Genomic DNA, 13,609 nt, shown 5'->3' with positions numbered 1-13,609 from the left:
TTAACAGCTTAACATAGCACCCATTTGATATCTCACAGATTAGGTGGATCTGAGCTGTTAGGGTCCTCTGCTTAGGACCATGCTGAAATTAAAGTATAAACAGACTGGAATCTCATGTGAAAAGTGAAAGTGAAAGTCGCTCAGTTATGTCTTTGTGACCCCATGGCCTATACAGTCCATGGAATTCTCCAGGCCAGAATACTGGCGTGGTAGCCTTTCCTATCTCTAGGGGATCTTCCCGACCCAGGAATTGAACTGGCGTCTCCTGCATTGCAGGCGGATTCTTTCTCACCTAAGCTGCACCTTCCTTCCGTCCTCCTCTCCTCCTTCTCTCTTTCTCTGTGTCTCTCTGTCTACCGCCCCCCCCGCCCTGACCCCCCCCCCCCGTCTCCCCCACCCCCACACACTCTCTTTCTTGGATTTCTCTTTGTCTCTTCCTCCTGTCTGTGCCTCTCTCTTTTCCCCTCTCTTCCCCCATCTCTCTCACTTTCCTTCTCTCCCTCGTGTTTTCATTTCATCTACCAGGGCATCTCATGTAAGGCGTGGAGTTCACTTCCGTACGCATTCGGATTGTTGGCAGACTTGATGTGCTTGTGGTTGCTGGCCTCGGGTCCTTGAGTGGCTCTCAGCCCTCGAGGCTGCCTCAGGCTGCGTGGGCCCCTCACAGTCTGGGAGGCTTAGTCTTCAAGAGCAGCAAGAGAGTCCCTCTCTGGTTCACTGTGGTTTAGGAGCTCAGCTAAGACGCTCAGAGCCACCCGGGGGAAGCTCTTGATTAACTTGAGGTCAGCTGTTTAGTTACCTAACCCCAGGAGTGGTATTCCATCATGCTCACTGGTATATTAAGGGGAAAGAATTATACAGAGTGTGCTCCAGAGACAGGAATACTGAGAGCCGTTTTAGAATTCTACCTGCCCCAGTTTGCCCTCTGGCTGAGGAGGATTCTCACATGGTATCCTATCTTTGTTACCTTTGATTCCTAGACATGTTTCTCAGGCAGATGTTTTTTTCTTATTTTTGTTTCATTACTGATTTGAGGTAGGTAGTCTACATTGGAAAAGTAGCGATCTGTTTCTATTTCACTAGCTTCCATTACCAGTTATTAATAAATATGAAAAGAAACAATCCTCAGAATTGAACACAGTACTTAGAGAGTCCATGGTAGAAGTGTCCATGACAGCATCTATTTGCCTGAGTATTTAAGTATTACTCGAATTATATGAAATTGCCTTTTTAAAAAATGTGAAAAAAAATTTCAATTTCAGAAATTCCACATGGTTCAACCTAATAAGTGTAGCTAAGAGTAGAGCAAGGAGGAAGGTAATATACTTTCTCTTTTCCTTGGTTTTTGGGAGGAGTTTGGCAGTAATAATGTCTGACTTTGAAAAAATGTCATGATACTTAGTAAAATTTTCTAGTATTCACTGTAGTGTTCCTTTTTAGTTGACTAAATCAGCTTTTATTTCCCAATATTTGTAGTTAAAAATATCTCTAAATATTGGGAAATAAATAATCTGAAGGAAGAAGTAGCATGATACGAAAAACTCACCAGGAGGGGTGGAGAGCTGAGGCTTGAGTATTGAAATTAGCCAAGTAAGAAGGCAATCCAACCAGTCCATCCTAAAGGAAATCAGTCCTGAATATTCACTGGAAGGACTGATGATGAAGCTGAAGCTTCACTACTTTGGCCACCTGATGCAAAGAACTGACTCTTTGGACAACACCCTGATGCTGGGGAAGATTGAAGGCGGGAGGAGAAGGGGATGACAGAGGATAAGATATTTGGATGGTATCACTGACTCAATGGACACGAGTTTGAGTCAACTCTGGGAGTTGGTGATGGACAGGGAAGCCTGGCGTGCTGCAGTCCATGGGGTCGCAGAGTTGAACACGACTGATCGCCTGAACTGAACTGAACTGAAGAAAAGCTTTGAAATCCTTCCAGTCTACCCCAAATTGAACTTGGTAATTTCCTTGTGGGAGTTGCAGCTGTTGAAATGCTTTTAGATGATTTCACTAAGTAAACTTCATCTTGGGATAAAAAATTAAGGGATGACTTCTCAGACATAAACTATGTACCATGTTTGCCTTTATAGGAATGAATTTATTTATTATTTTTTTTTCTGAAAACATTATTTCTTGACAGGAATTTTTTGCAATTCTTTTGACAAAGATTTAATTGTTTTTAAGTGCTGTGTTTTTATTGCATATGTTGGGCAACATGTATATGTAGATGAAATGAATAAAAATATATTTTATATGTGTGTATATAATGTTTAACAATATATCTATATTCATTCATATCTGTCTAGAATTCAATCATAAGTCTATATGTGAGTACTTCCTTAAAATAGAGTTTTAATTCTTTCTAGATTTGCTGATTGGTGATTTCTGGATAAATTCATCACAGCGTTACTATTTTCATTTTCCTTTTATTACTCTGTCCCTTGTGTTAGTACATAAAGTGACAGAGATGGAAGAATACCATAGCTGTGTATAAGACATTCAGAGCAAATGGGCACGCATGCTTACTGTATAAAAGATAATTTTTCTTTCTGGAGCAAAAGGCAGCATGCTTACTGTCCGTTATAAAATATTCAGGTTCCCTGAGTTCAGGATTCCTTTCAGGTAATGCAAGTCACCACATGGACACATAGTATGTGGCCTTGTTTGTGTTACCCTGAACCTTAGGTTCAAAGTGTGGTACAAACATACTCTACTGCTGTTGTTGAAAGTAATAAATAGCTCCTCATTTTGTCCAAAGGAAGAAAAAAAAACCTAGAAAGTTTTATGTTTCATTCGTGATCATGAGGTCCCCCTGATCCAGATTCACACTCTGGCTGCCTGTCCTCTTCAGGTATCGATGTGCTTTATTTGGCTAGTACAGTGTTTTGGAAGTCAGGAAAATTTTTTGTAAAAATCTTTACTTTTAGTTTTCCTTGAAAACTTGGAAGATACTGCATGACTTGTTTGAGATTCTAAATGGGGGCACTTGCCTCCAGCTGTGTCTGCTTCCATATGGGGGGTGGGCATTCACGCCCGTTCTCTGTAGACCTTATTCCCTGTTGTTTACACCTGGTCGATTCCCCCCCACATACGTTTCCTGCACAGTATTTTCATTCCTCTTGGGTCAAGAGAATGATCATGTTCAGGAAACTTTACTTTTTAAATAGCTATTTTTTGAAATTGTAGTTTATATGTTATAGCTTTTAATTGGCCAGAATATTTTATCAAATCAGGTAATTTAGTGCCAAACAAATCAACTTTCTATTTAATCAACTTTATACTTACTAATCTCAGTTTCCATGGTCTTAATGGTTTAGCTTTACATTTTCAAAAGATTCTTCAAGTTATATTGCTCATTAAACAACAAATACCATTGATTTTATAGGAGATGGTTTTAAGTAGAACTTTTTTTTTTTTTTTTAAGTAGAACTTTTGAATGAAATTTTCTAGCTGGTTCAACTTTTACTCAGTCAAAATTTTAGAGGTTTTCTTTCTTTTTTCCCTTCATTTATTTTTTGTTTAGACCAAGCCCTGCAGCATGTGGGATCCTAGTTCCCCGTCCAGGGATCTTAACCACTGGACTGCCAGGGAAGTCCTGAGATATTCTTTTAGTTTATTTTTTTTTTATATTCTTTCTACTCTTGTAGAACAGCAATATAATTAATACCACTGTAACTAATATTTTAACCTTCATCCTGAATAATTTGGTTGTTTTTGTTTCTAATCTTTTTTAGGGAGTTGAAAAGAATTATACATGCTTGAAAGTGCATAAAACATAAAAGTAGAGTTTAACAAATAATTTTAAAACAAAAACTGTCTCACCTCCCAGGCTTAAAAGAATGAAACATGATATGGCCTTTTCTGATGTCTACTTCTATTCCTGATATAGATGCCTTAAAAAAATTTCCTGCTTTTGTTTACAGTGTTGTCATTTAGTTATGTATTTCTGAATTAATACAGTCAGATTTTGTTTGTTTTGGAATCATTTTTGGAATCATACTCTATATTCTGTGTTCTTTTTTCACTCATTAACATTTATGAGAGTCATTTAAATTGTGAAATGTTGCTCTAGTTTTTAATTTGATTTCCATATAGGAAAATATTTCATTACTGATTCATTCTCCACCTAATGAATGTTCATGTTATCCAGTATTGGGTAAAAAGAACAGTGCAACTCTGAATATTTTTGTACATGTATTTTGGTGCACGTTTTCCTGTTTTCTCACAAATGTATACCTACAAAGAGCTAGGCTATGTGGCAGAGCTGCTGTACCAACTGTGCTATAATTATCCTTCAAGAAAAAAGAGAGAAAAACAAAGTAAGAGGTAAACTATAGGACATACCTGTTTTCAAAGGTACTAGCTAGTGCCAAGTTCTTTCCCAGAGAACTTGTACCAATCTATATTTCCACGAGCATATGAATGACAATTCTGGATCTTTCATATTATTGCCAATGCAAAACTATAATATCCATAAAAAATGAATATTTCTTGGCATATAATCTTTTAAATACAGTGCGCATGCACACACAGACACACTGTCCCTCTTTCTGCATACCAAGAAATGATTGATTAATTTTGCTTAAATAAAGTATTGTATAAAAGAGAAAAATTTTTTGAGCTTTGGAGGTAGTTAATTAGTTATCATAATTAGCTATTTTATACTTTTGCTCCCAGCCTTCACAGTTGAGACGGTACTAATACTACATAATGAGAAAACTTGTTTTTTTCCTCACTACATGAGAACTTGCCACTATATTCAAAGGACATAGGTTATAGCAATATGATCTCAAAAAATGTCTTACCTGTGTTCTCTTCTAGGAGTTTTATGTCTTGTCTTGTATATAACTCTTAAAGCTGTTTTGAGTTTATGTATAGCCTGAGGGTATGTTCTAACTTGATTGATTTGCATGCAGCTTTCCAACTTTTCAGCACCACTTGCTGAAGAGACTGTCTTTTCCCCATTGTATATTCTTGCCTCCTTGTTGAAGATTAATTGACCATAGGTGTGTGAGTTTATTTCTGAACTCTCTATTCTGTTCCATTGGTTCATGTATCTATTTGTGTGTGTGTGTGTGTGCGCCAGTACCACACTGTTTTGATTATTGTGACTTGATAGTGTTGTGTGAAGTCTGAGAAAATTATGCTACCTGCTTTGTTCTTTTTCCTCATGATTGCTTTGGGAATTCTAAGTGTTTTATGGTCCCCTGTAAATTTTAGAAGTCTTTGTTTTAGTTATGTGAAAAATGTCATGGGTAGTTTTATAGAGATCACGTAAAGCCTATAGATTGCTTTGTGTAACATGGGCATATCGTGATATATTTTAATATTCATTTACTATTAATTTCAGGAAAGATTTGGTTTTTTGTTTGTTTTATTTGAGTTAAATACATGTATTACACAGTCCAGGGAATTCTCCAGGCCAGAATACTATAGTGGGTAGCTGTTCCCATCTCCAGGGGATGTTTCCAATCCAGGGATCGATCCCAGGTCTTCTGCATTGCAGGTGGATTCTTTATCAACTGAGCCAACAGGGAAGCCCCTAATCAGCAATTTTTAAAAATTTTCCCACATTAGGATTTTTTTACCTGGGTAAATTTAATCTTTGTTTTATCATAATGAATTGGAGAATTGACCTGATACTTAATATAGCTAACTTATTTCACTGAGAAAATTTTTATCGTAGTGTTAAAAATATGTATCTAATTTGATGCTTTGCTTTAGTAAAATATCAAAATATTTAAAGTTTTAAAGTATGTGAAATAAGGATATAAATTTATAAAGCCTTGTTAGTGAAAGATTTGCATGTAAGAACTCTTCATTCTGGTTATTAATTTTTCCTAAAGTAGATATGTAGATAGCACTTTGATTTTTATCCTTTGAAAAATTGCTGTGCTGAGATTTATAAATGCTGTAACAGTTCATGATAAACCTCATGACCTTATACATGTAATTTTGACTTGAAATTGTAAACAAAGTTTTCAAGAAAATCATAAAGCTACTTGAAAAGGAGGAAGAAGGACTTCCCTGGACATCCATTGGTTAAGACTTCATGCTTCCAATGGTAGGGGGTGTAGGTTCGATCCCTGGTCTGGGAACCAAGATTCCACATGTCACATGGCCAAAAAAAAAAAAAACAAACAGTAAAGAAATGAAATACAGTTAATTTCACATTTAAACTTTGGTCCCTTTTTACCATATTTGTGTCTCTTCTTAACCTGTAAGCTTTTGAGTGTACTAGTTCCCCATGAGTCCATTTTATTTTAACTTTGGGAAAGGGTAGCTGAACCTCTAGGTATTCATGTCTGTTTTAGATAGACATAACCTGCCAATATAACCTGCCAGACGTAACCTGGTGAGAATACACAGAAGAACTATACCAAAAAGATCTTAGTGATGCAGATAACCATGATGGTGTGATCACTCACTTAGAGCCAGACATCCTGGAGTCTGAAGTCAAGTAGGTCTTAGGAAGCATCACTACGAACAGAGCAAGTGGAGGTGATGGAATTTCAGCTGAGCTATTTCAAGTCCTAATTGATGATGCTGTGAAAGTGCCGCACTCAGTATGCCAGCAAATTTGGAAAACTCAGCAGTGCCCACAGGACTGGAAAAGGTGTTTTCATTCCAATTCCAAAGAAAGGCAATGCCAACGAATGCTCAAACTACCGCACAATTGCACTCATCTCACACGCTTGCAAAGTAATGCTCATAATTCTCCAAGCAAGTCTTCAACATTACGTGAACTGAGAACTTCCAGATGTTCAAGCTGAATTTAGAAAAGACAGAGGAACCAGAGATCAAATTGCCAACATTTGTTGCATCATTGAAAAAGCAAGAAAGTTCAAGAAAATATCTACTTCTGCTTTACTGACTATGCCAAAGCCTTTGACTGTGTGAATCACAACAAACTGTGGGAAATTCTTAAAGAAATGGGAATACCAGACCACCTTACCTGCCTCCTGAGAAATCTGTATGTAGGTCAAGAAGCAACAGTTAGAACCAGACATGGAACAACAGACTGGTTCCAAATTGGGAAAGGAGTATGTCAAGGCTGCATATTGTCACCCTGCTTATTTAACTTGTACGCAGAGTACATCATTGGAAATGCCCGACTGGTTGAAGCACAGGCTGGAATCAGGATTGCCAGGAGAAATATCAATAACCTCAGATATGCAGATGACACCACCCTTATGGCAGAAAGCGAAGAGTAACTTGAAGAGCCTCATGATGAAAGTGAAAGAGGAGAGTGAAAAAGCTGGCTGAAAACATTCTAAAAGCACAGATCAGCATCTGGTCCCATCACTTCATGGCAAACAGATGGGGAAACAATGTGAGACTTTATTTTTTGGGGCTCCAAAATCACTGCAGATAGTGATTACAGCCGTGAAATTAAAAGACACTTATTACTCCTTGGAAGAAAAGCTGGGACCAACCTAGACAGCATATTCAAAAGCAGGGATATTACTTTGCTGAGAATGGTCCGTCTACTCAAAGCTATGGTTTTTCCAGAAGTCCTGCTTGGATGTGAGAGTTGGACTATAAAGAAAGCTGAGCACCAAAGAATTGATGCTTTTGAACTGTGGTGTTGGAGAAGACTCTTGAGAATCTATTGGACTGCAAGGAGATCCTACCAGTCCATCCTAAAGGAAATCATTTCTGAATATTCATTGGAAGGACTGATGCTGAACCTGAAGCTCCAATACTTCAGCCACCTGATGTGAAAAACCCACTCATTGGGAAAGACCCTGATGCTGGGAAAGATTGAAGGCAGGAGGAGAAGGGGATGACAGAGGATGAGATGGTTGGATGGCATCAGTGAGTTGATCGACATGATGTTGAGCAAGCTCCAGGAGTTGGTGATGAACAAGGAAGCCTGGCGTGGTGCAGTCCATGGGGTTCACAAAGAGTCAGACGCTACTGAGCAACTGAATTGAACTGAATCTGACAATGCAGGAGACATAAGAGATACGGGTTCAGTCCCTGGTTTGGAAAGATCCCCTGGAGGAGAGCATGGCAGCCCACTCCAGTATTCTTGCCTGGAGAATCCCATGGACAGAGGACGCTGGTGGGCTGTAGACATAGAGTTGCAAAGAGTCAGACATGACTGAAGTGACTTAGTGTGCATGCATGCAAAGAATTTTAGGCTTAAATTACGAAGAGTACACTTTCTTCAGAGCTTCTGACTGACTGAGTGAATTCTAGGAAAATTTAGTGTCATTTAGAGACCACTTTCATTTCTCCCTGGGTAGAGTTTTTAACTCTGTGGTAGAATTCATGGGATCTAAGAACTGGGTTAAAATATCTCACTAAATGTTATCATTTCTTTGAATTATGAATGTGGGCAGCAACTGTCATTAGTTACTATTTTCAATACAGTAATACAGAATGTATATTATATCACAATTTTGTCTTAATGTATTAATACCCATATTTCAACATAATTGGTTTTTTAATCTATTTATATAGCATTTAAAAATATGAGTATAAGAAGAAGTTTGTTTCTATTAGATTGCAAGGAATTCATGGCTCCACTCAACCTAAGGGAATGAATTGTTTTATGTTAGATAACCTCACCACCAGTCCCTCCCATCAGGAAGCTCACTGTAGCCTCTTTGCCTCCTACATCAGAGGGCAGACAGAAGAAGACAGAAGAACCACAGCTCCACAGAGACTTAAACAAAAGCCACATTACAGAAAGTTAATCAGAATGAAAAAGCAGGAAGTTATGTCTCAGATGGGTAGATGGGGCTTACCAGGTGGTATTGGTGGTAAGGAACATGCCTGCCAATGCTGCAGACATAAGGAATGAGGGTTTGATCCCTTGGTTGGGAAGATGTCCTGGAGAAGGAGATAGCAGCCACTCCAGCATTCTTGCTAGAGAAGCCCATGGACAGAGGAGCCTGGCGGGCTATAGTCCATAGGGTCGCAAAGAGTCAGACACGACTGGAGTGACTTAGCAAACACAGCTGCAGAATTGCCCCTTATTCATGGAGCTTAGCCAAATTGTCAGTGCTTTTGTGGGTTAGATTGATAGAGTTGGGTAAGACTGATTGTCAGATGCTAGAAAGGGGCCAGAGTAAAGTGGTTTCATACTTCTCAAAGGTTGATTGGTGGTTTATTACCAATAAAACGTGGGGGAGACATAATTTTTATTTACATAAAAGCATATGCTATTTTTTTTGATTGTTCAGGTTCGTGACTGTTGAACTATATGAAAATATAAAAATGATAGGAAAAAAACACTTGCATGCTTTCTATTAAGATCTTTGTGTATCTTTTTTATAAATCTTTTTTAATATGTATACATACTTGTGAGTATGTATATATTTATATATGCACACGTATTTACAGATAAATACACCTATAGAAATATGTATATATATATTTAGATGTGCTTTTTTAGAAACAAAAATGCGATTATTCTCTATAAGTAACTTTTTTGGATCAGTTTTATTGAGGTATAATTTATTTAAGGTAAAATTCACGTTATTACACTTCTATGTATACTTCCATTGGTTTTGACAGGTACAGAGATATGTAATCTGCATACAGTCATGATCTTGAAGCAAGTTATGTCACTCCGTAGAATCTCCTTGTGCCCTTTTTGTAGTTACTATTTGCTCTTGTAATCATTTATTGATATTTCCTTTTTGTTCCTTTTACAAAATATCAAATAAATGTCTTCCTATAGGATGTTGTTTCTAGTCTGGCTTTTTTGTTTATATTTTTCCTTTAAAATTTTTAGTTTTTAGTATGCTTTGAGAATCTTTTATCAAGTGGATAAAAATATTCATTTCTCTTTTTTTATAGTAATTTCATTGTTTCAGTTTATGAAATTTTAAGCTTTTAGTCTTATTTTATATTTATTTTAATATAACTTGTGAGATAGAGAGTTTAGCTTTCTGAAAACAAGCTGCTCTCGCAGTGTTTATTAGTCCTGAGTTGCTAACGCTCTTCCTGATCGCCGCTTCGTTCGCAGGTAGCCCCAGCAGCGCGGCCGCCGGGCGCCCCGGCGCCGCCCCCTTACTCGGCGCATGAGGTAAACAAGGGGCACCCGAACCTCGCGGCGACGCCCCCGGGACATGCATCGTCCCCTGGACTCTCTCAAGTAAGAAAAGCCTTTCTTTCCTAAAATAAATTTCCTTGTAAAGCCCGAATTTTTCTAAAGCAAACTTTTAAACAAACATACAATATTATTTGAAGAGAAATTTCAGGTTTGTCTTATTTCTGTTTTGTCTTACTACATTTTTAGACATACCTCCCATAATGGTGGCTAGTAACAGTTTTACCCATTTCGTTTCTGGAGTCCTTGAGAATAAACTGGCAGTGACATTTAGGTTTTTGTTTGATTGTTTTGGAAATTAGAGTATAATTCTCAGGTTCCTCACCAATCCCTTGAAGTGTGTGTGTGCATTTCAGTGTGTGATCTGATAGTCTTGCTGCTTCTCACTTTCTGGTGGATTGTTGACGGTTAGTTTCTACTTTTCTAAAAGATATGATGTCTTTTCCTCTTAGTAATTTTTGTTGGTGTGATTTTGTAAATAGATTATTAATTTAAATTGTTAGGCTTAAAATTTTGTTGGAGTGTTCAAGAGTAGTGAACTCTTAGTTTATTTCCAGTTACCAGGCACAGGAGACACTGTTATACTCTTTTAAGGTGTCCCTGTGGGTTCCCTGCATATTAAGCCCTTTCCCAAGAGCTCTTTCAGCTTGCACCAACTCACCATTACATGCTTATTTGATCTTCCTTGTGGTTAACAGTGGTATAGAGTTAGGATGTCTCTTATTGGAATGTAGACATAGTTAAGCCAGTAACTTTGAATCATGCTATTTGAGATTATCAATATTTATACCTAATAACCATTCCTTTTAATAATGAAAATTAATTTTGTAACTTGTTTCCAATTTGGTCCTTTATCTTTTATGCTTTTGAAAAGCTTGAATAATAAGAGAAAGAATTACTAATAATAGTGCTAACAGCTGGCAATTATAAGCAAAGGGTTGATGAATGATAGTTTAAACTATAGAATGTTTGGTGAAGGAATGTGCAGTATGCCAAACCATAATTGAAATAGCACTATTCATGCTCAGATGATAAAGAATCTGCTTGCAGTGCAGGAGACCTGGGTTCAATCCCTGGGTTGGGAAGATCCCTTAGAGAAAGGCAATGGCTATCTATTCCAGTGTTCTTGCCTGAAGAATTTCATGGAGAGAGGAGCCCGGCGGGCTGCAGTCCATGGGGTCTCAGAGAGGCAGGACAGAGCAACTAACACAACTGCTACTACTACTGCTATACTTCAGCTCAGTCTAAATAATTGCTGTTTAATTTTGAGCTTTAAAAGTAAAGCATGTCAAAGTGAATTCTAAATCACTTAAGATGTTTCCAATGTTGGTTTCATAGTATGGAAGAGAGCCACCCAAGCTATTGATACGGTGTGTTGGTATGTGTCTCAGTTCAGTTCAGTTCAGTTCAGTCACTCAGTCGTGTCCAACTCTTTGTGACCCCATGAACCGCAGCACGCCAGGCCTCCCTGTCCATCACCAACTCCCGGAGTCTGCCCAAACCCATGTCCATTGAGTCGGTGATGCCATCCAGCCATCTCACCCTCTGTCGTCCCCTTCTCCCCATGCCCTCAGTCTTTCCCAGCATCAGGGTCTTTTCAATTTTAGTATATGTGCTGCCGAAGCGAGCACTCAGGGTCTTTTCAAATGAGTCATCTCTCTGTATCAAGTGGCCAAAATACTGGAGTTTCAGCTTCAACATCAGTCCGTCCAGTGAACACCCAGCAATATGTCTCAGGAGAAAAGAAACACTGTGTAGTAGTTTGAGTAGGGAAAGTTTTGTATAAAGGGTTTATTAAGTGTAATAGGGGATTGGAGTAATGAGAGAAAACCTTAAAGGATGCAGAAACAGCAAATGTATAGAGTAGCTGCTTTTCCTGGGGCTAGGTTGGAGTTCCCCTGAAGATTCTTCTTCACCCCATTACCAGAGAGCGCATGGCTATGGTATACCTAACAGTAGAGAATACGTGGCGTCAGTAATGTCTTACCAGTGGAACGTGCTGGAAATCCACCTTACAGAATGTTGAGGAAAGCTGACGTCTCTAGCACCAGTTCCTTTGGCAAAGAGTTTCTGCGGAGCACGATGACTCGAGGCTCCGTAAGCAGCTCGGCTTGCCACGGACACTTCAGGTGGCCTGAACCTGGAGCCTCGGTCCCGTGTGGTAGAGAAGCTGGCGTTGCAGCCTGAACTTTCTGCAGAGGCTCCTTGTTTCTTTTCCTAAATCAAAGTTGGAAATCTCCCACATCACTTTGAAGGTCCGTTGAGGTGTCTCAAACTCAAGTGTGATGTATGTTCTCTCCAAAATGTTAAAATAAAAAAAAAGGCCTTTGTAACCGTATGCCTCTTTTTCTTTCATGCTAGCACTAGGCAGGAGGCTGCTCCACACCCCCACCTTGGGCTGAGATCGGCTTGATGTGGTTCTCTGAATGGTAGAGAAATTGTTGTGGTACTGCATCAGTGGAACTAGAAATCAGCTCTCTGGAATGTGCCAAAATTCTGCCTTCTGAGTTACTGAGGGGAAACCCCGCACAGGGCAGTTTCTTAGTGGAGGCATTCTGCTGCAGAGCAGCCTGAGGGGGTACCTGGGATAGCCGTCAGCCTCTGGGCACTGCTGGCTGCTGTACCCTGGGAAGAGTGGGAGGCAAAACCCTTCCCTCTTGCAGTATCTTTACAGTGTCCTTTACTGAGAAACATTAACACTGTGCCAGACCCATTTTCACTGAACTGGCAAATAGGTTGACTTTTGAGCTGAAAGGCAAGCGGTCAGTAGCTGGCATGTAAGGGGGAATAGCTTAGTTTTCCATTTCAAATTCTTCCTGTTCCCAGTTGTGACTTGACCTCAGCAGTTTGCCCAAAGCGCTGAAGTGTTCTGAAAGAGGGCGGCTTGCAGATGCATAGTTTGCATTTAAGGAAGGATGATCTAGCAGTGGTCTCAGTTGTTGAGCCCACCAGTATCTTTTTGTATGCCATTCTGTTAGTTGCTTTTAGAAGTCAAGAGTGTGTAAATCCCAAGAAAGGTCACCAGATGGTACCTTGCTTTTCTTTTGTGGTCTTTTTTGTTATCATCATTCTTCCTGATTTGATGAATGAACCCAGTACATCACATCTCATTCACTACCCGCTTTTATACCCACCTTTCAGACAGGGGAGGCAGCCTTATAATGAATTTATTTGTCTACTAACAATGTCTTAATGTTTGTTGATAGAATCGAGGAAATCTTTCTAAATTGACATACCTGGAAAATTGGGGTGTTTTGTGGGAAACTCAATCTCCTTAGGTTTTAATAGTTAACATGTTTGTGGATCATGATGGAAAGTAGTCTTCAAAATAGTGGGAAAAATTTTTCAGGCTTAGAGTCAAATAGATTCCAGGTTCTGGGACTTGATCTGTCTGTTTCTGGTTATATGATGTTGGTTAAATTTTTCAGTATCTCTAGAACTTGGTTTCTTCATTGCTATATAGGGTAGAATTAGAATTCTGCTGCTCTTCAAGAGAGTTTTTACCAAGATTATTTAAAATCTTGCCTGAGAAGAGGACAC

General features: G+C 38.9%; 1 protein-coding gene across 15 annotated transcripts in view; it reads left to right on the top strand.

Annotated features, from left to right (window-relative positions):
• Window positions 1–13,609, top strand: part of EIF4G3 (eukaryotic translation initiation factor 4 gamma 3) — a 340,922-nt gene that overhangs the window by 113,099 nt on the left and 214,214 nt on the right. For 12 of the 15 annotated variants that reach the window (XM_065929977.1, XM_065929979.1, XM_065929978.1 and 9 more), the window contains one exon: window positions 9,986–10,114. The exons of the other annotated variants lie outside the window; for them this stretch is intronic. In XM_065929977.1, the coding sequence (XP_065786049.1) occupies window positions 9,986–10,114 (129 nt within the window). The remainder of the gene's footprint in view (window positions 1–9,985; window positions 10,115–13,609) is intronic. 15 annotated transcript variants of the gene reach the window in all.

Source organism: Muntiacus reevesi, chromosome 3 (genome assembly GCF_963930625.1).
Source record: "Muntiacus reevesi chromosome 3, mMunRee1.1, whole genome shotgun sequence".
Taxonomy (NCBI): Eukaryota; Metazoa; Chordata; class Mammalia; order Artiodactyla; family Cervidae; genus Muntiacus; species Muntiacus reevesi.
The sequence above is the reverse complement of the archived record's forward strand: the minus strand, read 5'-3'. Positions and strand labels throughout refer to the sequence as shown.